General features: G+C 61.6%; 1 protein-coding gene across 8 annotated transcripts; it reads right to left on the reverse strand.

The window, feature by feature from the left end:
• Window positions 1–1,163: 1,163 nt before the first annotated feature.
• On the reverse strand, window positions 1,164–25,474 carry HCFC1 (host cell factor C1). 8 transcript variants are annotated; one of them, XM_082609678.1, is made up of 26 exons: window positions 23,808–25,474; window positions 18,193–18,341; window positions 17,873–18,033; window positions 17,085–17,293; window positions 16,131–16,215; window positions 15,524–15,630; window positions 14,293–14,472; window positions 13,851–14,210; window positions 13,450–13,610; window positions 12,751–12,948; window positions 12,136–12,360; window positions 11,941–12,045; window positions 11,290–11,533; window positions 10,853–10,995; window positions 10,566–10,704; window positions 10,205–10,425; window positions 8,158–9,592; window positions 7,796–7,959; window positions 6,692–7,265; window positions 5,925–6,248; window positions 5,622–5,740; window positions 5,390–5,527; window positions 4,877–5,062; window positions 3,976–4,276; window positions 3,493–3,556; window positions 1,164–3,262 (listed from the first exon to the last, which is right to left on the reverse strand). In XM_082609678.1, exons 1-26 carry the CDS (start codon window positions 23,998–24,000, stop codon window positions 3,223–3,225), a joined length of 6,225 nt encoding a protein of 2,074 aa, XP_082465804.1. In that variant the 5' UTR covers window positions 24,001–25,474; the 3' UTR covers window positions 1,164–3,222. The 8 variants fall into 8 exon arrangements, with proteins under 8 accessions (XP_082465804.1, XP_082465807.1, XP_082465806.1 ...); XM_082609681.1 differs by having other exon boundaries at window positions 1,165–3,262; window positions 5,925–6,245; window positions 6,692–7,136; window positions 23,808–25,473; XM_082609680.1 differs by having other exon boundaries at window positions 1,165–3,262; window positions 6,692–7,136; window positions 23,808–25,473.
• Between the last annotated feature and the right edge of the window lie 142 nt (window positions 25,475–25,616).

The raw sequence follows: 25,616 nt of genomic DNA on the forward strand, positions 1-25,616 counted from the left end.
CCTTCTTTCCAGAGTCCCCCAGGTGGGCCCCCCGCCCCGGCTGGCCCTCATCCTCCCATCCCTGGACGTTGCTTCTCCTGCTCTAGCCTGAAGGACACGTGCCTGCCACTCTCCCTGGGCCTCTGTCCCTGCCAACCCCCATGAGCTGTGAGGCGCCTGGGCTCTGAGTCAGGTCAGAGTCGGTGTGGTGGAGGCGCGACGGGACCCCACACCCATGAGACCCCGCGCTTCCAGTGGAGGGAGTACCAGGGACAGGAGCGCACTCTGGGAGGCCTCTCAGGCGAGATGCCATGGCGCGTCCGTGGGGTAGAGAGGGAGGAGATGGCTTTTGGTACCAGAGCGACTTGCCAAGAGCGGGGAATGAGGCGGGGCACCCGATCCCTGTCAGAGTGCGGGGCCTGCAGCGAGGTGCTCCCCTCTGCCCCGCGTGGCACCAAGGCTGTGCTGAGCCTCGGCCACCTCACCCCGCGCTCCGCGGAGCTCCTGTCTGGTCCGCGCTGAGGACGAACTCTGCCCGTCTAACCCTGGGTACAGCACCACCCTAGCAATAGCAGCCCACCCCAACAGTGCAACTGTCACAGTTGGTTCAACAGAAGCTCTGCTGCTCCCCCTTGGGGGCCCTGGCCCGTGTGCAGGAAGAGTAGACAAGGAGTCACTCGGGCAGCGCCCACTGAGCACCAGAGGAGCCACCCCTCGGTTGACGCCGGGCTCTCCTGCAGAGTTGACATCCTGGGGGCTCTCCGGGGTCTGTGAGCGCTCAGTGGCAGGTGCTCAGCCCTGGCCAACCGTCCAAGGAGGGTGGCGGCTGGCGACCTGCCAGGCCTTGGACCCGGTCCCCTGTCCGCTGGTTGGGGAGAAGGAAGGTGACCTGGTCTCCACACAGGGAATCGGCAACAGGTGTCCAGGGAGCCCCTTGGCCTGTGGCCTGCGCTCTGGCCACCATCATGGGATCTTCTGTGGGCAACCTGGTCCTAATGCAGCTCAGTGCCAAGGCCACAGCCCACAGAACTTTGAGACACGGGAGCCAATGGGGAAGCAGAATCCCGCTCACAGCAGGCCCTGCGAACAAGAGGCTCCCTGAGGGTTCTGGTGAGCCCTGTGGGGCCCAACTTCCCACCTCAGGAATCCTCCTGTGGGAGCCCCAGACACAGCAATACGGCAGATGGTTATTTCAAAAAAAGTCTTTTAATTGTTCAAAATAGCACAAAACGACATCGCACTATGGTAATATTGAGTCACGGGGGTTACTCTACAATAGGTGAACGAGCTTACTGTTTCCAGAAACAAGAGATCAACGGGTGCTCGGGAATAGGGATGGGGGAAAACAATGGGACCAGGCGGTGGGCTCCAAGGTGACTAAACATGACGTTTTCCACAGCGAAATATACTATAATACAACAAATCAGAGGCCCCAGAGGGCGTGGGCCAGGGGCGGGGGTTTGCAGAGGCTGGGGTCCCCCCGGCCACAGCTGCGTCTCCAGGGCAGAGAAAGGGGTTTTGAAGAGACCGGCTGGTCATTTCAAATCCTTCTGTGCGACCCGCCTGCAAGTCTCACTCGTTGCCTAAAGCTTGGGCGTGGGGCAGCAAGCTGTCACTAGCTATTCCAAGCAGAGCCCCAAGCCCACCAAGCCTGGCCCTAGGAGGATGGGCCCAGCTTGGGGACTGCACTGTAAATTCACAGAATCGGTGGTACCACCCAACTTGCCCTCCCAGGCTGCCTCTGAGGCCAAGTTCCCCTCCATCATGCATCAGCTTTGTCGAGAGAGGGCGGCTGCAGGAAGCGGCAGCTGTGGGTGTTGGATGCTCTAAGCGGTCATGCCAGGGAGCGAGCCTGGGGGTCGTGGAGAGTGCTGTGAACCCAGGACTGGGTGTCAGGCCGTGGCCCCCACCTCCACACCATCCTCCTCAGCGACCCGATCTTGGGCTCTAGTGGACTCTCAAGCTCAAGCCTCTAGGTGTGGAGCAACTGCCCGTGGGGAGTGAGGTTTGACGGCTCACCCTCCTTTGTCCCAGAGGCCTGGGGACAGGCAGAGGGGCAGAGGGCGGGGGCCAGAAAGAGGAAACCGGGCTGGGCAGCAAACACCAGGCCCACAGGGGAGATTCCATGTCTCTCCTACCCTGGCTGCCCCAGCTTCTCCTCCAGAAAGATCCCTGCCAAGGCTTAGCCAAGGAGAAAAAGAGTTTAAACAAAAGGGGGCGGGGGGAAGATACACGTTCTGTACACAGCTAACAACAACAACAAAAAAAAGGGACAAAACCCCACACGCTAAGGCTAAAATTACAATAAAAATGTTAACTCCATCAATTTCAACTTAAAAAAAAATACAACAGGGCTTCCCTGGTGGCGCAGTGGTTGAGTCCGCCTGCCGACGCAGGGGACGCGGGTTCGTGCCCCGGTCCGGGAAGATCCCACATGCCGCGGAGCGGCTGGGCCCGTGAGCCTGCGCGTCCGGAACCCGTGCTCTGCAACGGGAGAGGCCCACATACCGCAAAAAACAACAACAACAAAAAAACAAATGCAGCAGTTGGTGATGTGGCCCCTAGCCCCAACCCCAGAGAGGCAGAAGCCAGGCTCCGTGGGCGGCTACTCTACGCCCCAATTGGGAGTCGGGAGGTTTTCACAGAACACTGCTCAGGCCACCACGGGGTTCCTTCTCCACCTCTTTCTTTTTCTTTCTTTCTTCTCTTTTTTCAAATGGGAAAGAAAAGGGAAGGGAGAAAGAGGTGGGTGTACGAAGGCCTCTGAGAAAATGTGTCAGCTTCCCATGGGAGTGCCAGGCAGGGCGGGGTGGGAGAAGCAGAAGGGCGGGTGGGTGTCGGGAAACACTAATGGAAGAAAATGCAACAGAACCAGACAGACACCCAGTTCAGGGTGTGGAGGTGGGGAAGGGGCCGGGGGGGGGGGACCTCTCCTCGGCTTCTACGCCCACCCCCCACTCCTGGGGCCTTGGTCCCCTGGCAGGCGCTGGGCGGGGAGTGGAAGGGGGCCTCTTCCACATCTGCCTTCTGCTTCCTCCCCACAGCAATGGTAAAATGTGCTTTCTCAAGATTAGTTTTAAAACAGAGGGAGAGAGAGAGAGAGGGAGAGAGAATGGCAGCCGGTGTGGTGGCCGGTGAGGGCGAAGTGAGCGCCGGGTGGGCGGGGCGGGCAGGCCCGGGCGGGTGGCGGTCCTGAAGCAGAGGGGAATCTGGAGAAGCAGCCAGGCGCAGGGCAGCTGCCTCTCACTGACCGTCTGCTTTTGATTTCTTTGGAGCGGATTTCCTTGGGAGACGGGAGGCAAAGGCAGAGCGAAAGCGTCAGTGTGGGTCCCCACGGTGAAGCGAGCGGGACTCATCGGGGGCTCTGACTGGGCCCTAGCGAGGCGTCACGCCCGGTTAAGCAGCCCCCCTCGCTTAAGGAGAAGGTGGGCCCTACTGTCCCCACCGCTCCTTCCTCCCGGGATCCGCCCACCCCCGGCCTCAGAAGGCTCCTGAAAGGCATTCCCCACTTACATTTCTGGAGAGGACATGGGCCGCTTGCTGGCCGGCTTGGCGCCAGAGCTGTCTTTACTGGTTTCTGAAAGGAAAGAGGCAACAGTGAGGGAGCAGCTCAGCAACGGGGGTGAGATGACTCCAGTGGCCCAGCTGAGGGGACGAGAGCGGGGACGACGCCCGTGGCCCCCCCAACCCCGTGCCAACTCTTGACAGAGCAGCCCGAGGCCTCTGCTCCCCACCCCGTGCCTCCTGCTGCAGGTCCCGGCAGCCCTCCCCGCCCCCCCAGCCCCGAGCAGCTTTTTCTGCACCCCCAGATAAGGCGAGCAACCCTCCACTCCGAGACATCGCCCCAGGGCCCTAGGCCCTCACCCGCCCCAGAATATAAAGCCACCAAGTCCAGCTTGGAGCCGGGTGGTCCCGGAGACGCTCGCGGGGCTCTCCTCCGCCTCCCCCCAACCTCTCCCTAGAGCCGCCCCAAGGAGCCCAACGAACAGCACCCACCTTGCAACCACCTGACTTGCGTGGCTGGGCCGTAGCCCTTCTCGTTGCGGGCAGCGATGCGGAAGATGATGGCGGGCTTGGTGGTGTAGTCGATGTGGGCGTTGGAGAGGCTGGAGGACTGCACGAGGCAGGAGGGGCTGGGCCCACAGTACACCCGCATGAAGGCCAGCTGCGCGGGGGTGGAGCTCTTGGGCTCGCCCCCAGACTGCGAGCTCTGGATGGCCAGGTACACCGAGTACTCGATGATCTTTCCGGAGGTCACAGAGGGCGGCTCCCAGGTGAGGTGAGCACCATCTGGACTCTGGAACCGAGGGGGGCAGAGACCAAAAGCTGGGCCATCTTCGGCCTTCGTGACTTATTCCCACCCCGCCCGCCCGGGTACAGAGGGCCTGGAATGCTTCAAAGCCTCCGGAACTGACTGCTCATACTTCACCCCTCCTGCTAACACAACAAAGCTGTTTCAGAGCAGAGTTCGAGGAGCTCCAAAGAGATGGCTTCTTCTGCCCACACCTGGAAGGCGGCCTGACGCGACAGCACAACGAAACGAGCGGGGCTCCAGACAGCCTTCCTATAGCCCTGCGTGGCCACCTAGCGCACGGCTTCTCGTTTAGCCTCCTGGGGCCTCGGCCTCCTCCTCATCGGGGGGTTAAGGATTAGATGAAAGACCACGTGGAGCACAGCACACAGTGTGTCAAAGCGGGAGGCGGTGGCAGAGGCATGGGGAGGAACTTGCCCTTGTCTCCCTGGCCGTCGCTGACAGAGCCAGGACCAGAAGCCTCACCCCAGAGCCAGCTGGCTCCGCCCACACCTTGGGGCCCCCTCCCGAGTCACCCCCACCCGGGCCAACACAGAGCGCACGGACTTAGCCGAGGGCAGAGGCTGACGCAACGGCGAGACTCACTTTGCTGATCTTAATGGCACAGGGGGCCCCCGGGAAGCCAGGCAGACACGTCTTAAAGGCTGAGATCTCGCTGAAGGGCCCCCGGCCACAGGCGTTGATCCCGGCAACACGGAACTTATAGGCAGTGCCAGGCTGCAGCTCCTGCTTCTTCAGCTGGTTATAGTCGGGCACCGTGCCCGAGTCGTCCTGCGGGAAGAGGCCGGGCGAACGGGAAGGGAGACACGGAAGTGACGTGAGAGGGCTGCTGGAGCATGGCTCTGGGGCCAGCAGAGGAGTTTTCTACCCTGGGCACGATGCAGGTCCACACGGTGGGGTGGGTGGGCCGGGGAAAGGGCAGCCACGGCAGCCCCTTCACGACAAGGGGGGGACAGGGCAAGGTGGGCCGACGCTGGGCTTCACAGCCACTTCAAGAGTCACAGGGAGAGAGAGGGGGCAGCTCTAAGACAGGCGTGCCCCCGGGGAGCTTCATAAATCGCTACCCACCCGGGGGTCTCAGCTCGCGGGGACACTTACATCCGACGGGGCAGCGTCATCGGGCGGCAGGAAATAGTGTGTCACCATCACGTTGGTGCCTTTAATGACCCCCACATCAAACCACTGGTTCTCTTTCTTCACGGGGGCTTTGCTGGGCGGGGGCGGTAGGTCTGGCTTCTGGAAGTCAGAGAGGGGAGAAGAGATCAGGCCCTCCACCCTCGGGGCCCAGATGCTGCACCCCACCCCCGAGTCCCCGTCACTCCAGACTCACTACGCCTAGGGACTCGATGCCATTGGCCACTTCTGTCAGGGTAGCCGCGGCCTGCAGCTTCGCGGGACTGGCGACCACGACTGGCTGGGGGGCCACAAACGTGTTGGATGGAGCCAGGCCTGGGAGTAAAGACGGCATCAACAGGAAAGGCCCCGGAGGCCTGGCTTTTGCGTGGGAGCCCTTCCCGCAGGCTAGAGGACACGCCCGCCTCTGCACGGAGGGGCCCGGGACCAGCCCCCGCCCCGTCCCGAGACTTTCTTCCACAATCAACCGAGTTCCCCGGGGGAGCAGGGCCCCACTCACTCTCGGTGGCCGTGGAGGGCAGCAGTGCCACGGTGCTGGGCGCAGCCCCGGCCAGCTCGTTGAGGCAGTTGCTCTCGATGCTCGGGTCGTTGAGGCTGTCGGCAGGGGCCAGCGCCTCCGTGGGGAGGTGGTGCTGCTGCTGCTGCTGGGCCTGCGCCTCCTGGAGCTGCTGCTGCTGCACCAGGGCGGCCAGCTCCTGCTGTGTCAGCACGATGGGGATGGTGGTAGCCTGGCCCTCCTGGCCCTCGGCCGACAGGTGGCTCAGCTCCGCCTGCGTCACAGCGGCCGCCGCCTCCGACGTGTCCATGGGCTCCCCGGTGCCTGCTCCAGGTGGACACGACTTCTACTTAGGAGGAGCAGCAGGCGGGAGAGCCCAGCCCCAGCTGCCCACGGTCACCGCCCTCCCGGAGCTAGGGGCAGCCCTGGTGGGCGCCGGCCCTCAGAACCGGCCCCCAGAGTCTCTCAGACCTCGTTTCCGGCCCACCTCTACCCTGCCCTCCCCCGCCCGAGAAAGCCCGCTTCCTTCCTGGGCGCCCAAGTCAGCCTGCCCTCCCCGTCAAGTCTGCGGCGTGCTGCCCTAGCGGGAGACAAGCCTCCTCTTCCCAGGCTGCCTGTCACCGGGGCCTGCCAGCCAGGGCTGCCAGCAGGGAGGCTCCGGAACCCGGGTTCCTCACGCCTCCCGAGGAGTCCGTCTTCCCCTCGGGGCTCCCACCTACCCTTAACCAAAGACAGTGGGGTGAGCCACCTACCGTGCCCCCAGCACCTACCCATGACGGCCTGCTGCGCGGCCTGGAGCACGGCCTGGATGGCCAGGGCCTGGGCTTCCTCTGTGGCCGCGGCCTGGGCGGCCGCTTCAGCAGCGGCAGTCACCGCCAGCTCCTCGGGGGTGAGCCCCGTTACCATGAGGGTAGTGGTGCCCGCCTGGGCCTCGGCCATCAGCTCTTGGGGAAGTGACAACTGGTCTACTTCGGACTGCGTGGGCGGGGGCGGCTGGACCACCACAGTGGCTACCACGGCTGAGCTGGCAGGCTCCTGGCCTGAAGACGGGTCCCCTGTACTGCTCAGATCCACGGCGGCCTGGAGCTCGGGGGCCTGGGAGGCTGACAGGACCTCGGCGGACTCCCCCATCAGGGGTGCGGAGGCAGGCTGCAGGAGCTGCCGTGGCGGAAGCTGCTGGCGAGGCCCTGGCGAGGCCTGGAGCTCCTCTGGGGGCTGCAGGATGTCAACAGCAGAGAAGGGCATGTCAGAAGTTTCTGTGTTGGCTATGGTCACTGTTATCGTGGCCGGGATGGGGACTTCGGTGGTCAGAGCCCCTGGGGTAGTCTCAGTCACTGATGAGATCTTCTAGAAAGGGAGAGAAGCCCCTGTCAGAGGGAAGGAGTGGGAGACCAGAACCAGGCAGACCTTCATCTTTCCCTGTGGGCCAGGATTTGCATTCCCCAGGGGCCGCCACGACCCCATCTGATGAGCAGGGGCGGCAGGTCACTGAGCAGTGGGGGGTGTGGCAAGAGGAGTAGAGACCCTTGACCTGCCGGCCAATTTTACCCCATCCTCACAGAGGTCTCCCTGCCTCGCCAAAGGGGCCCTCAGACTCCCGCTGTGCCACTGTTACAGGCAACAGACAAGTAACAAGCCATAGGAAACAGCTACAGAAAGAAAAGCGCCCAGGAGACACCCACCAAGCCTGGGGGCCTCCTGCGCCCTGCCTTGTCAGGCACGAGGCTGCCCTTCTATGGTCTGGAAAAGGAACCAGGAGTGGCACGTGCCTGGAGCGAGAGCGACACCTGGTGTCCAATCCTGGAACAGCGCAGGCCTGAAGTGCAGCGGGCAGCAGGGAGGCAGACAGAGGGGGGCCCTCCAGGGGCTCTTACCGGCACCGAAGGGCCCGGGACCGGTGTGGACTGTGTCACAGTGGTCACGGCCCGTGTCAGCGTGGAGGACACCGTTGTCGTGATAGGACTGGAACCTGGGATGTTCACGCCGTCGCCCTGGGTGCTCTCCACCTCTCCCTGGTCGCTGGTGGGCGGCGGGGGGTCTGCAGGGGGCAAGCGGAGAGCAGGATGCCAGGCCCCACTCCAGCAGGGTTTCCACCCAGCTCTGCCAGCAGGGGACACCATCGCCCAGAGGAGCCGCCCAGGCTAGTTAACCGAGCTCTGTGGAATCAAACCGAGGGCCTCTTGCTGGGGCCTGGGCCCCGGGGAGCACGGGTGCCAGGCTGGCTGCGTCCACCTACCTTGGTTGGAACTCATGTTGGAGGTGACGGTGGTGGCCGTGTGCGTGGTGCCTGTCTCGTGGGTCTCACAGGGTGGGTTGGAGCACACCCTCTGCGTCGGGAAAGGAGCCAGCAACGAAGCTCCAGCCTGGGGGGTAACTGCGGGTGGTGCCGCCCCCTCCAAGCCGGACTCTAGGGTTCTGTGGGAGGGCGCGGCGTCAGGGAGCAGGGCACCCATGCTGACTGACATGGTGGTACCGGTGGAAGCCGTCTGGTGCGTCTCACAGGGGCGGCCAGCGGGGGGCTGCTGCCCACCCTCTGGCTGGCCTGCACCCCCGGTGGACATGGCGGTGGTGGGCGTAGGGGTGGTGCCCGTCTCGTGGGTCTCGCACGGGGGATTGGAGCAGACCTGCGTCACGGTGGCCGAGGAGCACAGCAGTGCCTCCAGGGCCTTCGCAGTCACAGCGGCGCCAGGCGAGCTCTCGTACCCAAGCACGGGCATCCCCTGCACCTCAATGGGTTCCCCGCCACCCACGGTAGAGCGGGCCGTGGTGGCGGTGTACGTCGTGTGGGCGTGATGCGCCTCCGGCTGGCGCCCCCCAGACGCCAGCGGGCCCAGGCCAGCTAGGGGGCTACCCTCACCGCCAGGCCTGACCTGGGTGCTCAGAGGGCCCAACTGCACGAGCGTGGCGCCACGGCCACCAGCCTCCAGGGCCAGGCTTGGTCTGAAGAGCGGGCCAGCTGAGCACGGGGCCCCGGTGGCCATCACAGTCATGGTGGTGCTGGTCGCGCTGGTCTGGCGGGTTTGGCACGAGGGCTTGACAGAGCCCTGGGCCCCCTCTGACGCCCCGGCAGCCATGCTGACCCGGACCACGGCGGGCACAGTGCTTCCCACACAGGTGTACCGGACGTCTCGCCGCTGCCCGGCTCCGATGCCCGACATGGCGGTGGTGGCTGTGCTGGTGGTGCCCGTCTCGTGGGTCTCGCACGGCGGGTTGGAGCAGCCGTGCTGCCCAGCCATGTTGGAGGTGGCGGTGGTGGCTGTGTTGGTGGTGCCCGTGTCGTGGGTCTCGCACGGCGGGTTGGAGCAGACGCGAACCACGCTGCCGTTCTGCTGGCCCACTGTGGAGCTCACGAGAGAAGCAGCTGCCTCTTGTCTGTCGCAGACAAATTGCACTTGGGTGGGCTGCGGGTGCCCCCCAAGATTAGCCACGACGGTGGTGGTGGCTGTGTTGGTGGTGCCCGTCTCGTGGGTTTCGCAGGGCGGGTTGGAGCACACCAGTGTCACAGTGCCAGGCTGCACGTCACCCTGGCCTGAGTCAGCGATGGTAACCGTGGCCGTGGGCTGTTCTGTAGTAGGCGAGGCCAGAATGGACACGGGGAGGTCGTGCACAGGCTGGGCCTCTACCCCGCTGGGCGCTGTGATCAGAGTCACCTGGGTAGGCTGGGAGACAGGCTGGGGAAGAGGCCAGATGGGGAATTAGTACAGCATCCCCTACGGTGGCTGGGACCGCCAACTTGGCTCCTAAAGCAACAAAGCCGGCAAATCCAGGACCTGCTCACCCTCTGACCCCAAACACTGACTCTCTCAGGAACCTAGGAGGAGGTACTGCATCACCTCAAGGGCCACAAGGACTGGGAAGGGGCTGGGCGGGGGCAAGGCCTGGGCTGGGAACCCTGCTGACCCCAGGCTGTACCAAGGCCAGCCACAGACGCTTCAGCACTTTACCAGCAATTCAGCTTACAACGTACGAAGAGAAAGATGCTATATGCACCCCAAAATGAATTATCGTATCCTCTACAGTATCACGAAAGAAAAAGCCTAATGCTCAAAAACTAAAAATGGCTGAAATATATTATCTCAGCACGACACGCTATCAGACGGTGACTAAGAATCGTGATCACATGGCTACAGGGAAACCGTCCTACGGGTGCCACACACGGGAGGGAAAAAAAGGACCCAGCTGCACATGGCAGCAGAAGGAAGCCTGGAGAGGATGGCCCCAACGTGGAGACCGGAACCCTGAGGCTGGGCCCGCGCTTCCACGTGCTCTCCCGGCTGCCCTACCTGCATGGTGATGGTGGGGGTGGTGAGCCCACCGGCCGCCGTCAGCGTGGTCTGTGCCGCCGACACGGTGATGGCAGTGGGGTTGATCACCTGGCTCGAGAGGGTGGCGATGGTGCCCAAGGTGGTGATGGGTGTGGCCAGGGAGGCACTGGTGCTGTGGCCCCCGGCCCCGGCGAGGCTGGTGGACACGGTGCCTGTCACGGTGCCTAGGGTCGTGACGCCTGAAGGCAGAGAGGGAGGCGGGGGTGGGATGTGGGAGGAAGCCCGCTGTTGGCACCGCCTTCCCGGCAGCTTTTCTCCCTGGGCAGGCGGGGCCGGGGCGCACCCCAACTCTGCCCCACTCCCCCCACGGCCTACACACCTGTTGTGCCCTTCACGACCAACGTGGTGACAGCCGGCTTGACAGCGGAGACGGTAACAGGGGTGACCAGGCGGACGCCGCCCATGGGCACGGTACGGAGGATGGTGCCCGGCTGGCCGGGGGCGCCCTTCAGCACCACCTGGGATGACAGAGGAAAGCAACCCCACGTCACGTGTGGGCTGGCCAGACCCTGCGCTGGCCCTCCCAGGCCCCACGGGAAGACCCACGTGGCCTGCTGGGCTCCCGGACTGGACTCTGGGGTGAGGAGAGGGCCAGGCACGCCGCACCTGGGTCACTCCTTGCTGCCCGTGGCCAGTGGCGATTTTGGGAACAGCAGTGATGATTTTGGCGGGGGCTCCAGTTCCGGAAGTCATAACCTTGGTGGTGATAATGGTGATGGGGGACTTGATGCCGGGACTGCTGGTCACACCTGGAGGAGAGGGGGGCAGCCTGGCTTCAGGCCGGGCCACGAGGGACAGCGCCGGCCTCCCACCCGGGCCTGCTGCCAGGTCCCGTTTCTCTTGGGCCCCCTTTCAAGCAGTTACCCCTGCTGCCCCTTGATTAAAACAAAAAAGTACCAACTGTAGCCGTACCCCTGCTACCTCCCGACATATCTTAAGGAAAAGGCAGGGAGAGGGTGGAAAAGAGGGGAAAACCAGAATGGAAACACGTCGCAGCCCGCCCTCCATCTGCCTGTCTTTTCCCTCCTGACGTTGTCCCTCACCAGCACGCTGGAGGAGGCCCCTACCCGTGGCGCCCGCCTGCGTGATGATGGCCGACATGGGGATGGTCTTGATGATAGTGGTCGTGCCAGGCTTGGTGGTGCTGGGGGACACGCTGCTGATGCCCAGGATGGTGGGCTTAGTCCCTGCCCCGCTGGCCTGCGTGGTAGTGATGATGGTGGTGGGCTTCCCATCTGCTGATGTCACCAGCTTCAGGATAGTCCCGGCTGGCAGGGGCCCTTTGGTCTGTAAGGGGAAAACACGTGAAGTGGGGGTGAGCTGAACCGGCATCGTTGTCAAGATGGGAAATGTTTTTTTGTTTTTGTTTTTTTTAGTTTTAATTGAAACACAGCTGATCTACAATGTTGTGTTAGTTTCAGGTGTACAGCTAAGTGATTCAGTTATACCCATATATATCTATCCATCCTTTTTTTAGAAGAATGGCAAGTTTAACGGTGACTCTGGTCTGGCTAGTCTCCACTGGCAGCCCAAGCAACTCAGAATATTCTGAAGACCGAGGGTGACAGGACCAAGCAGCAGGACCTTCTGTGCCATCTGTGCTCATGGGATCATGTCTAGGCAGGGACGCGAGTTCTAACCCCAGGCCAGCGCCCACTCTTGCTTGTGTCACAGTCTGGGGCCCACGAGCTCACCTGGATGATCTGAGTCACCGGGCCTGTAGACGCCTGGCCTGTGACTGCAGAAGTCTGAACTGGTTTGGTCTGGACCACTGACATCACTTTGCCCAGATTGGAAATCTGAAAAGGAAGAGACAGAGCACAGAGAGTGATCCAGAGACCAGTCAAGGGCACGGCCTGGACTGGGCTCTCCTGGCACCCACCACTCACCAGAGCACTGCCTCCTGGGACAGAGATGGGGCTCTTCACCAGGGTGATGGTCTTGGTGACCCCACCCACCACTGTGGTCACCACCTGTGCTTGCTGGGCCACTGTCACAGTCCCCGACTTGTGTACTGTGATGATGGGGCGGGTGGACGTGTTGGCAGCAGAGGAGACAGACGTCCCCACCTGGGCGGCTGCAGTCTTCAGCATGCGAGTGGCTGGGTTGCTCACCTGGAGGGAGCAGAGAAGAGTGGTGGGCGGGGCAGAGAGCGCACCAGCCTCTGCCTGGAATGGCGGGGGCGGGGGTGGGGTGGGGAGAGGGCGCACAGCAAAACTCTAGCCTGCCCTGCCCCACGCATGCATGCGTGAGTGCGTCCCCAGCTCAGTTTGGTTTACCTTTCCTCTAGCAAAGCAAGGGAGGACACTGGGCCAGCAAGTCTAGCCTAAGGCTGCCACACCCCTACGGCTGCCAGCTTATTCCACAGCCCACAGCAAACACCAGTTACGGACCTACAGCCTCCATGGGTTGGTCCGAAGCCCGGAAGGAGTGACCGCTGTCTGATCACAGGGCCCAGAAGCCCCCGGCCCCAAGGCTGAGAACCAGGCCCAAGGGATGCTCACCATGACTGGCGAGGAGGCCACCTTCACAGTGGCTGGGAGGGTGGTGGTGCCAGGCGTCACGGCCACAGTTTTGACGATGGTGGTGCCGGCCGGGACACTCAGCACCGTGGGTGCCGAGGAAGGAGGGATCTTCTGGGTGGCGGCAGCCGCGGCTGCCAACGCCGCCATGCCACTCATCTGCGGGCTGCTGCCGATGACCTGTAGTGGGTGCAGGGAGTGTGAGCCCACAGGGAGTGCCAGGCCCGAGGCCACCACGCTCCCTGCTCCACGGCCTGCGCCAGAACCCGCCTGGCTCGCCCTGAAGCGGCACCTCTCAGCGTCAGGACTGCCGGGCCCTGCTCTACTGACCCCAGACGTGGACTCCTACCACTGACGAGGCACAACAACCCGGCAGCAAGAGTTACCAGTAGTTCTGGATCTTTCCTAAAGACCACGGAGACAGATACAGCTCTCTCCTCATGTGGCTGAATCAAACCCCAGCTGGCTAGATTCTCCCCTCAGGCTCCAGGACAAGAAAATATACATTTAAAATGCCCTTGAGGTCAGACGGGTTGTTCTGAGCCGTGAACTTATTAACCCTTAAGTTAGTGACGAGCGGTTGCCTCATCAGCGCTTTACAGGTCCAGGATGAGCGGGACTCAAACCCTGTCAGCGCACCACCGACCACCAGGAAAGCCCCGCCCCGCCCTAGCTTCTCACTGTCCCCTGGGCGCTCTGTGTAGGCACGACCATCCGCACGCCTGCGGGAAGGGAGGTCACAGTGACAGGGGCTTTCCCAGCCTGGCTGGCAGGTCGCATGGTGACCAACGGGGTTCCTGTTGTAGCCTGAGGACCGGTCACTTTGAGAACAGCAGGGACACCTGGCAAGAGAAGGGGCAGAGGCGAACAGCTTCTGTGACCTGCTTGTGCTTCACATCTGGCCCTTCCAGACACCCTCAGTGACAGCCTCCAAGGTCAAGACCGAGGTCCCCCGCCACCACTTGGCCACAAGCCTGCACGAACGGCCACCAGGTGTGCCGTCTGTCCAGCGGTCCTCACTCAAGGCACGTGACCCCCTGGTGGGCCGGATCCTGCCCTTGAGAGCCCGGCCCCCAGCTCACCTTGAGTCCTGGCTGCGGCAGGCACGGAGATCGAGCTACCAGGCACCGTCGGCAGGACCTGGATGGTGGTGGTGGATGGGGTCGTGGCCGCAGCCTGGGGCAGGAGCGTGATGCCTACTTGGGTCAGTGGCTGCACAGCAGGCGCGGCTGCTGCTGGGGCAGGGCTCTTGGGAGGGTTGGCAGGCACAGATGGGACTGGATTGGGTGTAGGGGAGGTGGCAGTAGCAGCCGTGGCAGGAATGTCATATTTCTGGAGCTGCAGAAGATAACTGTCGGCTGTTGCCACAGCCCCCCAGCTCACCTCCAGGGAGTTGGTGTTGGCTCGTACCAGCTGTACCCGGGCCGGGGGCGGTGGCTTTTCTGTAAGAGAGCACCGCTGGTGAGAAGGCGGTGGCAGAGACTTCAGGGGTGGGCATGGCAGCTCTCCTCTGGTCGGCCTTACCTGTTTCCAGGTACCAGAGGTCCTTGCAGCAGACCTGGTTATTCCAGGCCTTTCGGTAGCCGTCACGCCCACTCCAAATGTACAGGCGGGTGTTGATGGCTACAGCACAGTGGCCGGCGCGGGCCCGGGGAATATTGTCCTCCAGCGTATCCATCAGGATGGTCTCCCAGGCCATGGTATCTGGGGAGGGCAGGATGTGAAGGTTAGCAGGGGGCAGAGGAATAGACAACCCCCAAGGGCTCTTTGGCCTTTCGCTGTCAGGGATGGGGAATTAAAACCAGGAAGTCATCAAAGATTACTAAATTAAGACAAAGACAAAAACAAAAACAACTCGATATAGCAAAAAGACTGTAAAAAATTATAAACCATGAACTACAAACTGAGAAAACTATGTGAAACACACAGCCAAAGGTTTCCCTTCTCACACATCAAGCAACACAAGAGCCTCTAGAAAGAGATGGGCGAAGGTGAACGCAAGTTACAGAAAAGGTGACAAGAGGATCCAAGGAAAAATACATACCCTCACTCACGATTAAGGCAAACTTAACCCAGAAGGTGCCTGGCAGTTTGATGTTCGTGCTGATGCAGCCAGGGCTCAGGGGAGGGAATGGGGGCTGGCCCATGGGGAGAGTCAAGTGCCTACTGGGCTCCGCGAAGAGCGAACTGTTTGCCGGCCTGGCAAACACTGCCAGGGGCATCTGTGTGTGCAGCAACATCCCTCTGAAAGCAAGTCTACGTCTAAGTCTTCCTCTTTGAATACAACTGCACTTGGCAAGAATGGTGCGAGGATACTCACGAGAAGCGTTGGTGCAAGTTTTGACACCACGAGAGCAATTCAAAAGAATGAGGCCACTCGCCCTGCAGGGATGGGATGGTCTCCAGGACAGAGTAAATGCAAGGGTCAGGCGCCGCGCTGCGTAGAGCAGGCCGCTGTCCTGTTTCCTCGGTTTTAAAGGAACCTATAGGCAACGCTCGTGTATATAGCAAAGTCCCTGCAGGGTGGGTGAGAAACCACCAACAGGAGACAGGAAGGATGCTCTGCATGGTTACGCTGGGTAGGAAGAGCCTATTCAAAAGACGCAAAGGAGGAGAGTCCCTCAGAGCACTTGGACCACTGGCTACTCCTTGCGGATTCTAGAGGCACGGCCTAGCAGCAGCTCAGCTCCCTGCGCTCCCCACACAGCTTTCAGGCCGAGGAGGCCGCTCTGAGCCCAGCCCGAGGAGGCCATACCCAGGTTGAGACAGGCCAGTGTGTTGGTACACTTCCACTCCTTCTCGTGTGTGGCCACTTTGACGTCATCCATGACGAGAGGCACCCAGCCACCAAACACGTACATTCTGGGACGAGGGAGGGAAGAGTAGGAGAGGATTGTAGAGGAGGTGCCAAGCTAGAGGCCACCTCTTCCATCCAGAAACTTCTGAACACACTTGGTCCTCTAGCTCTCCCCAGGACGCACGAAGCTCTGGACGTGGCCCTCTCCTACTTGGTGGCTCAGCCCTCACAAGAACTGTGTCACCTCCAGTATGTGGAGCCTCGGTTTAGCTCACCTAAAGCTCACCTCAGTCCCCATCGTTCTTATATTCACTTTGGGACCTTGGCACTGACAAAAACACTCAGCTGCTGGCAGAGAAGACGGTCTGTGCCCCTCTACCCTCTGTCTTTTCTCAGTCCCCCAGGGTCATAATGGAAAGACGGGGCTGCCGAACGCCAGCCCAGCCAGAAAGAGGTCTCCTCAGGCCTTAGGGGTTGCTGGAAGGAAGCTGCGAGCCCACGGGGGTGGGGGTGGGGGTGGGGATGGGGCGGGCTAGGAAGGGAAAAGCCGTGGCTGGCTGCTCACTTGTTTCCTATGGTCGTAGCCGAGTGGAGACTTCGAGGAAGAGGTGCCACCCCGCTGAGGCTGGGCTTATTCCACGTCAGAGTCTCTGCAGAGCAATGGGAAGGGAAGGTTACCCACACTGGGTCGGACACGGGCCCTCTGACCCACAGGATGTGCCCCGGACACAGGGAAGGTGCGGGGAGGCAGGTGCTGACCCAGCGTAAGAATTCCACACCTGGACTCCCTACAGCCCATGGGAGGCCCTCTGATCACCAGGTTCTGGCATTTCCCAAGCTGTGTTTACCGTCCTCTGAACCTTCACTGAGCACCCGCTACAAGCCAGCACCGCGCCTGGGGCCGGGGTAGGAGCGGCGGGCGCACCTTCTGACTCCCCGCGAGACACACTCTCTCCCACACCACCTCCGCCACCTACAGAGCCGCTGCTGCTGGGGATTCTGCTCCCGAGACACTGTTTCTTTCGAGCACCGATGCTGCCCCACAGGACCACCTAACCCTCCAGAGATGTGTGGTCGGCCACCTTCTCCCCTCAGCCTTCTTCAGGTCGAAAGCCTGAACTCCTTTCAACCGTTCCCACTTCCCCACCTGCCGACCAGCCCGAGGAGTCCCCGTGGCTCTAAGGGCATCTGTACATCCCCCCTGACTGTGACAGAGCAGGGGGCCCCGCTCCTGGCACAGCCTGACCACTGACAAGTCGACAGGGACGGGTGCTACCTCACCTACACAGTTCCATTCTAGAAAGGCCTTTCCCTCTCCCCTCACTCTCTGGAAGACAGCAGACCAACTCAGCCAACCGAGCCCTGCTCTTTCTTCAAGCAACGCCACAAGCTCGGGGCAAAGATGACAGCCCCAGATGGGTCCTATCCTGACCCTGCAGCAAGTACGGGGCTGGGGGGGACACTCCCCTCCCCGTGAGCCCCAACACAACACCACACGCCGGCCGCCCCCACATCTTACCGATATCCAGGGTCCAGAGGTCACCCAGCCGGCAGCCACTCATCCCTCCGTAGATCACCAGCTTGGACTTCTTGTTGTCCTTCTCGGTGTAGACCACTGCGGTGTGCGACTCCCGGGGTGGGGGAAGGACGCCGTAAGTGATGGGAATGTCCCAGGCTACCACTCCAGAGCCTGGCCGCAGTTCCAAGATGTATAAGTCATTCAGGTACCTGGAGAAGGACAGTCAGTTATGGCAGGCCACTGGCTTCGATGGGTGAATAGTGGACTCCTGGGGAGACAAAGGGGGCTGAGGCCGCACAAACTCCAAGGTCTTCTACCTTCGTCCCGAAGGAGGGGCTACCAGAAGCTCCAGAGGAGTAGAGAGAGGAGAAGAGGAAGAGCCGGATGGGGTGTGCCAGTCTGCCCTGCACACAAAGCTGGGCATGATATGAGGGCCTCCCGGGTGAAAAGGGGGCACCATCTCAGGACTACCGCCAAACTTTAGAAAGGACAACACCCATCACGAAGGCTGCAGGCAGCAGATGCTGAGAAGCAAAGCGCCAGCTCTAAACTGGGTCCGAGGAGCAGGAAGCAGCCCAAGGCAAGGTGGGTTTCTACCTCCTGGCCTGGCCCTCCTCCCACGAGGCCTCCTCGGGGTTAGAAACCTCAGTGCTGGAAAGCTCCTTAGAGGGCATCCAGTGCCACCCTCTTGCTTCACAAAGGAAAGGGACTTGGTACGGCAGGCTTGGCTGGCGTGTGGGCGAGCACCCGCCTTCATGGGATTCCACGTGAACAGGACAAAGTCTCACCTCGGAATGTTGTTCTTGGGGTCCTCGCTATCGTTGGCCAGACCCCCAAACAGGTAACATTTGTTGCCCACAAGGGAGAAGCTGTGCCCGAGCCGAGGACACGGAGGGGGCCCGTTTTTGGGCGTCTTTGCTTTGAGTCTCTTCCACTCCCACCGGCTTGCCTGCAAAATCAAGACTCAGTGATTAAATCGGGGATGAGCCGGGCCATTGGCCGCACAGGGAAGGGCTGGTGCTGATGAGGGAGGGACCTGAAGGGAGTGAGAAGGTCCTGGGTGGCACGGGGCCTGCCCCCGCCCCCGCCCCAACAACCGGGGCCTCACCTGGAGCTCGTAGAGGTCGTTGCTGTATTTGCCGTATTCCACCATCCCGCCAAACACCAGCAGGCGAGTCCCATCGCACACGAAGCCATAGGCTGCACATCCAGGAGGGATGTCCCCTCTCACGGCCGGGATGAACCACTGGTTGGTCGCTGGAGAACAAAAGTTAGCAGAAGTCAGACCGCCTCGGGAGCCCCTAGAACCAGAACCTCCACCCCTCTTCCTCCCCACACCCACCAGCCTTCAAAATACAGTCTAAGAAAGGAGGGGCTGAGGCACTGCCTCTCTTCCCAAGGATGTGGGACTTTCTCCTTTTACCATCCAAGTGCCAGCCCTCTATCCAAGCCATCTTCCAAACCCCTTGGCCTCAGAGGCCACCTCAAAACAGCCTGTGATCACCCTGCTTCTCGTCACGGTCGTCTTAATAAGCAGGAAGTCACTGACCAAGAAAATTCGTCAGCTTCTGGCGATGTGGCCACCTCCCGCCACTCTACGGCTCATCGGAAAGAAACATCTAACACCCAAAATACCGTCCAGGGGCCCATGGCTGCACCTCTAAGTGGCCAAAAGAGGTACCAGTGCAGGCCGGGAGCAGCAGCCCGCGGTACAAGCTGGGGAGGACCATGGGGGTACGAATCAATCTCTACTGCTGTTTCCCGGGTGACAGTCCGGAGCAGCCCCCCCCGGGCCCACCCCCTCCCCCCTCCAGAACACGGGCAGAGGTGGCGGCAGTCAGTGCCAACTAAGCTGCCCAAAGCCCATCGCCTCTAGCCGGGCTGGGGCTCCCAACCTGCCCCTGCTCTGCCTGGCATCCTTGCCCCTACTGGGCCACCGCCCCCACGTCTGCTATGCCAGGTCTTCCCGGAAAAGTCCGGGGGCAAACACTGCCCTCTTGTGAGGGATGCCTTCTGTCCTATGTTATTTGAAGGGCCATCCCCTAAAACATACACCACACTCTCTCCGAAAACCCCAAACCGGCAGCCAACTGCAAATCTGATTCCACGGCCCTCGATCACTTTTGGTCGAACGTAGGCAAGCGAATTGGGGCTGAGGGGCCGGTGGGCAGGGCACGGATCTGGGAGCGAACAGAGCCCCTGCCGGGGCGATAGGAGCCGGGACAGCACTGCGCACCCGGTCCCTGACCCCGTCCGGGCTGGGTAACCCGACTCTACTTGCAGCTGGGCAGAGAGGCCTGCCCCCCGCCCCCCCCCGAAAGCACACCACACCTGCCGAGGTAAAGGCGCCCGGCTCGCCGCTTCCCAAGTGTACACGTTAGTTTGCGGTGGGCTGTGGGTCCCGTCCTCAGTTCAGCAGCCAGCGGGCCTCCGGGACGCCCAGCGCCCCCCTCCGGGTCCCCTGCCTGCTCCGCACGCCCAGGCCCCAGACCCCCGCGCTCCGCCCCGTCCTCACGCGCAGCACAAAGACAAACCGAGAAGAGCAGCAGCTTTCCAGGCTGGAGCCATCAGCCCTACCCGAACTGGGGGAGATGGCCTCCCGCGGTGCCCGGAAGGAGCTTCATCCAAGTTCCCGGGATAGAAGCCGACACAGACCTCTGAGCCTCCCTCCATGGACAAAGGAACAGAGACCAGGAGTGGAAGTAACTTACACGAAGTCACAGGGCGAAACACACACACAGAGATGAGAACCTTGTCACCAACTTAAAGTGACTGCTAGGTGCCCACCTGAGGGCCGGGAGGAGGCGACACGGGAAACGGCAGCTCTGTCGTCACCTGCCACCTCTGACTCAGCGGGCCGGGCTAGAGGGACCTGTGACGTCCTGACAGCTCATTCTACAGCACCCAAGAGGGGCTGATCTCATTCTAGAACACTCCAGGCAGGGCAGGGGCCCCCTGCACCGCCATCAGGAGCAGTCTGTGAGGCGGTGCAGCTTCTGGTCTGAAGCCAGAACCCGCTGCTCTTCACATCAAGTACAGTCCCAGTTCTACCCTGAGATGGCAGCTGCCCCCAGTCATATCGTCTCTCGCTCATGTAGCGGGGCGGGCAGTGCATGACCTGACCTCCGGGTCCCTCCTTCTCCCTAGGCTTGGGCTTGTCGCCACTCTCGGCTGGGAGGGGGGCCGAGGAAGGGAGGCCTGTACCCAGGAGGTGGGAGGTGGCCGAGCCCCTCCCCGCAGCTGCCTTCCTGCTCGGCCGAGGCTCGAAGCGGGGGTGGGGGGGGGTGGGGGGGTGTGTGTCTCAGAAGAGGTGACATGGGAGCGGGGCCTTGAAGGCTGAACGTGACTTCCCGACAAGTGAAACCAGCCGGGCCGAGCAGGAAGTGACTGTGAGAGCAAGAAGGACCCGGAACGGAGGGGGGAACGGGTTTGAGATAAGCTCAATTTAGTGACCAATTAGCTCCAGGGACAGAGGAACAGGGAGGTGTCTCTAAGGTGGTGGCCCGCACCCCTTAACTGAAGGGCGAGACAGCCCGACAGTCTCGGTGACGGCCTGTATTCTGCCTGACTCCACTGCCAGCTGGCAGGGTGACCCTGGACCTGTCACTTCCCCTCTCAGACCCCAATTTCCTCATGTGCAAAAACAAGGAAGTCCCACTAGATGTTTTCCAAGGCTCCTTCCAGTGGTATCAGCTGCAGACATTTGAGAACCACTGAGGCAGACCAGCCCTGGGCCACTGGTTTAGCAACCAGCCACACCCTCCCCTCACCAGGGCACACCCCACTGTGTCAGGGCCGGGTCTTCTGGGTAATCCGCTTTGCTGTTTAAGTAAAATTCCCCGAGGTCAAGGACAGTTGCTACCCTAAGATCTCCCAAAGGCCTGTGAAGTGTTTCACAGCCACCAAAGAGGAAGGACACACACTTTCTCACACACACCCTTCAAGTGCACACCTGCCACCCCCAGCCCTGTCAGCCCCTGACCCAGATCTCTGAGCTGACCAAGACAGCGAGGCAAGCACGTGCCCCCTGGAGCCCTTTGTCTTAGCAATGGGGAACTCTCTCCCAAGGGCGAGTGTCTCTGAGCACTCATCTTGCAGAAGGAAAAGCACTAGAGAGTATGCTCTGACCTCATTTAAAACAAAACCAAGGGACTTCTCTGGTGGCATAGTGGTTAAGAATCCGCCTGCCAATGCAGGGGACACGGGTTTGAACTCTGGTCCAGGAAGATCCCACATGCTACGGAGCAACTAAGCCCGTGCGCCACAACTACTGAGCCTGCACTCTAGAGCCCACGCGCCACAACTACTGAGCCCGAGTGCCACAACTACTGAAGCCCACGCGCCTAGAGCCCGTGCTCCACAACGAGAAGCCACCGCAATGAGAAGCCCACACACCACAGCGAAGAGTAGCCCCCGCTCGCCGCAACTAGAGAAAGCCCGCGCGCAGCAACGAAGACCCAACACAGCCAAAAATAAATAAATAAATAAAATTTATAAACAAACCAAAACCAAGATAAGCAGGAGGCTGGCTGTCAAGACAGCAGCTAAGGATGCTGCGCATCTGCGCCACAGCTGGTGGGAGAGAGGCAACACCAAGCCTGTCTTTCTGAGAACAGCAGGAGCTCAAGGCTCTGTCAAATAGCAAACACTTGGTGAGGACCGGGGAGCTGGGTCAGCTAACGGCTCTCCTGAGACGTCACCGTGAGACGTCACCGAGGGAGTTCATAGGGCACTTTCCAAACTGCTACCCTGGAGGAATCCAGGGCTGCAGCCCTTCGGAAGGCTGGCTATCCTCTACTATACAACACACCCTTGCAGATGGGGAATGAATTAACGCCAAAGGGCTCAATTCATTTTAATAAACTAATGAATACACAGAGGCCCCAGGAAGCAGTGGACTTTGGAGCTGATGGTAATTAGGCCCCTGCCCTACTTTCTAAAATTGTCTTTCCTTGCCAAGGAGCCTGCTCCAGGCCTTACGAGAATGAAGTTGGTCCAAGGAGTTTAGGAGGTTCTGCTCAGGGCAACGGCCTCTCTAAAAACAGCCCTGCCCCTCAACCTTACCTTACCGGGCTAATCGTTGCCGCTGCAGCTGTCTGATCTGGCACAGAGCACCACCAACCAGCCCAGCCTCACTGGAGGCAACAGGTGCTCAGGCCCAGAATGTGAAGGGTCACCGGCAACCCACCAGCCTCTTGAAAGTCAACTTTGTAGGGTCAATAACCTACAAGATGCAGAGAAAACTAAACTCTGTGCCTTGGGGGAGGCGGGGGTGGGGAGCACCCAACCGAGAGCCCAGCTCCAAGCCTCAGCACTCCAACCAACACCTTATCCCAGAGCAACCTCAAAGCTGGAAGGAGGTGCCCAGACCCGAGGACACCGTACCGCCAGAACCCTGGGACAGGATGGCTCTGGGGCCAAAGGAGCTCACCAGATGAGATGGCGAGGGGGAAAGAGCTGGAAGCCGGCCCCTGGCCGCGGCTGACCCGAATGCGACTGCGAGCTGCGGAGGGGAGCTTCCTAAAAGCACGCTGTCTGAGCTGGGAGGGGGTTTTCCGCAGCCCCGCCTCCATCTCTCAGGCTGTGGACTGGACCGCAAGGCACCTAGGCCCACCGCTCCCGGCGAAAACGCCCGCCGAGCCCCTCCCTCCCTCCGGGCCAGGCGAGGCCCTGCGGGCCAGCGTCCATTCAACAGGCAGCTCGGGCCCAAGGAGGCGCCAGGTGTACCAACCGGGCCAAGTGGCCACCACGGGGGAGGGGGCCGCAGGAGGATGCGGCTAAGCCCTAGAGACTTAGCGGAGACACCAGGCAACAGGCCGAAGGCAAGCCGGCACGGCACGGCAGCAGCACCCGGAGAGACAGAGGCGCACCGCAGTCTTCAGCTTTGACCGAACCTTGCCCCTCCCAACCAACCAGGCCCGGGCTTTGGGGGAGGCATGAGAATGGGCAGGGGAACCTCCTCAGCCTGCTGCGGGATCACTGGAATTAAATCATTTCTCACATCAAAGGATCCCAGATCGAGACAACAGGAAATCTGTAGAGAAACACTGGAGAAGTCAACGCTGCAAGAGGGAAGCAGCAATGTCGTCTGACCTGTGGGTCCCCAGGAGACGGTTACCCAGCGCAGCACACAACCCGCCCCCCTCCCCCAGGTCGGGATTAGGCTGCTCAACTCTGCTCCTTTTCTCGAGACGGCGACCTAATCTGTAATCTAGAAGTTGTCATTTCTCCCGAAAGAGCACCAGAGATGAGGAAGAGCGGACCGGGCGCAGGAGGAGGGAGGAAGGGGGTGGGACTCTGCGCCAAAGGGACGCATCCGCCCGCCTGGCGGGGGTAACGGTGTCTGTCTGAAGTCACCACCGCGGGCGCCGCCCCCGCTCCCTCACCAGCCAGGGTACAGGGTTCCTCTCCAATAATGAAAAGCGCCTCTCAAACACATGGGAATCAGGGGTGTAAGAATGGGAAAAAGAGCAAAGGGAAAGCAGAGATGCCGGGCAGAGCAAACGGTCTCTGAGGGGAGAAGTAGCAGAACGGTGCGGACGGAGAGGGGGAATAGGAGGCGGGGGAGAGGGCTGCAGGGGAGGGGAGGAGAAGGCGGGAGAGGGAGGAAGGAGAGAGAGGGAGGAGGGAAGGAAGGGGAGAGAGAGGGAGGGAAAAGGAGGGAGAGGGAGGAGATGAAGGGAGGAGGGAAAGATCCGAGAACCCAACGGGCTTTGCACTCACCCGTGTTGTACACGTGCAGTTCGTCCACTATCCCCTCGTTGCCGCCGCCAAACACCACGATGAGCTCCTTGATGGCCACGGCGCGGTGGCCGTGGCGGGGCCGGGGCACTGGACCCGACCAACCCACCACTCGCTTCCAGCGGGGCTGCAGGAGCACTGCTGGCGAGTTGGCGGGTGACACGGCCGAAGCCATAGTTCCGGGAAAGGGCGCGGTGAAAAAAGTCACCAAGCGAGAAGGGAGACCCCCAATTCCACTCACACACACCCCCTTTCGTCTAAGGCGTCTCGCACAGAGAAGCGGTTCCTCACACAGCGGTGAACGGCTCCATGGACGCCGCCATCTTAACTATTCTCCTTCTCTTCTACTCTTCCCCTTCTTCTCGCTCACCACGTCTCCTTAAGAGCCTCCTGAAGCTGTCGAGCGCCTAGACCCGAGAAGCTGGAGGCCGCTGAGTCCCGCCGCCCTGACTACTTGCCTGAGAGCTCCCACTTAGAAGCTCGAGCGGGAGGCCCTGGGAGCCGCCATCTTGAGCCGCCTCTCTCTCCTCCCTTCCTCAATCGTAGCCCTCCCCCGCCGGAAATGGCGGAGCCCCGGCCCGGTTCCCACACCCCCCCAAGTCTCCTGCACTGGCCGGCTTCCGGGGCGGGTGGAAATGAGCCACAAGCGCCGCGGTTGTCCCAGCCCCGCCGGAGCTCAGACCACAATTGTGGGAGCCGCCATCTTGAGAACGTCCCGCTTCCCCGCCCAGCGCTTAGTGCAGAGGCCGCTCCCTAAACAGCCTCGACACTTGTAAAGAATAGAGGCGCGCCGGAGGCCAGTGAAACGAGCTTGAGTTCTCGAGGGCTGCTCGGAGGCTCGCGCCGTACGGCTCGTGAGGTCTCGAGCGTCTCCCTTTAGTCCGCCTCTGCTGCTCAGGCTGCGCCTGCCGCCCTGGGAGTCGCCATCTTGAGACTAGCTCCCCCTTCCCCCCTATTCTCTTCCTCTTGGGTCAGTTCTTCCACTGCAAACCAAACACAAGGCAGCGTCCGATCCTCGCTTCCCTCCTTATGACTCCGTCCCACAGGAGCCGCTTCAAAGAGGCAGAGTTAGACCCCGAAGTGGCAACTGTACGGCAGGAGGAGCGGTAACGGCAGGGCGCTCATGCCTCCTCCCTGGGAGCCGCCATCTTGTGTGAAGAAGTAACAACTAAACATGGCGGCGGCGGCGGTCGGGCGAGGGGGCGGAGTCGGGCGACGTCACTGCTTCCCCCCACACCCCGCCCTCGCAGGCTTCTCCTCCCGGCCGAGGCTTCTTAAAAGAACCTCGCGCTGCCTCGCGGCGAGGGACCGGTGCCGCTGCGCGCTTGGCTTGGGGTCAGGCCGCGCTCGGGTCAGGCACAGGCGTCCCCAGCCCTGTGGCCACCGAAGCGCGCCCCCACGCCTCCGCCCTGGGAGCCGCCATCTTGCCACTTCCCCTCGCCCGGCCGTCCGCGGGCGTCAGTAGCGACTTTCAGCACAAAACAAAGATGGCGGCTGCGGCATCTGGGGAATGCCCGGATGAGAATGCCTCAGATGCCGTTGGCCCCGCCCCCTTGGGAACTGCCCCCTGGGTCGCTGAAGGGACACACGCCAGAGGAATCGCTTTAATTAGCAGTGGGGACAGAGCACAGGTTGCTGAGGGTGGCTGACGGAGACATTAGAGTCAGGCCTCGGACCGGGGAGCGGACGTTTTCCTGCTCCGCACGCCCAGCTGCCTCCGGAAAGGTGGCCCGAAGCCCGCCACCAGGGGAGCCGGAGGCGGGGTGAGAGTGGGCGGTAACGCGGCCTGGC

This window comes from Mesoplodon mirus (genome assembly GCF_964341445.2).
Source record: "Mesoplodon mirus genome assembly, chromosome: X".
NCBI classification, from domain to species: domain Eukaryota; kingdom Metazoa; phylum Chordata; class Mammalia; order Artiodactyla; family Ziphiidae; genus Mesoplodon; species Mesoplodon mirus.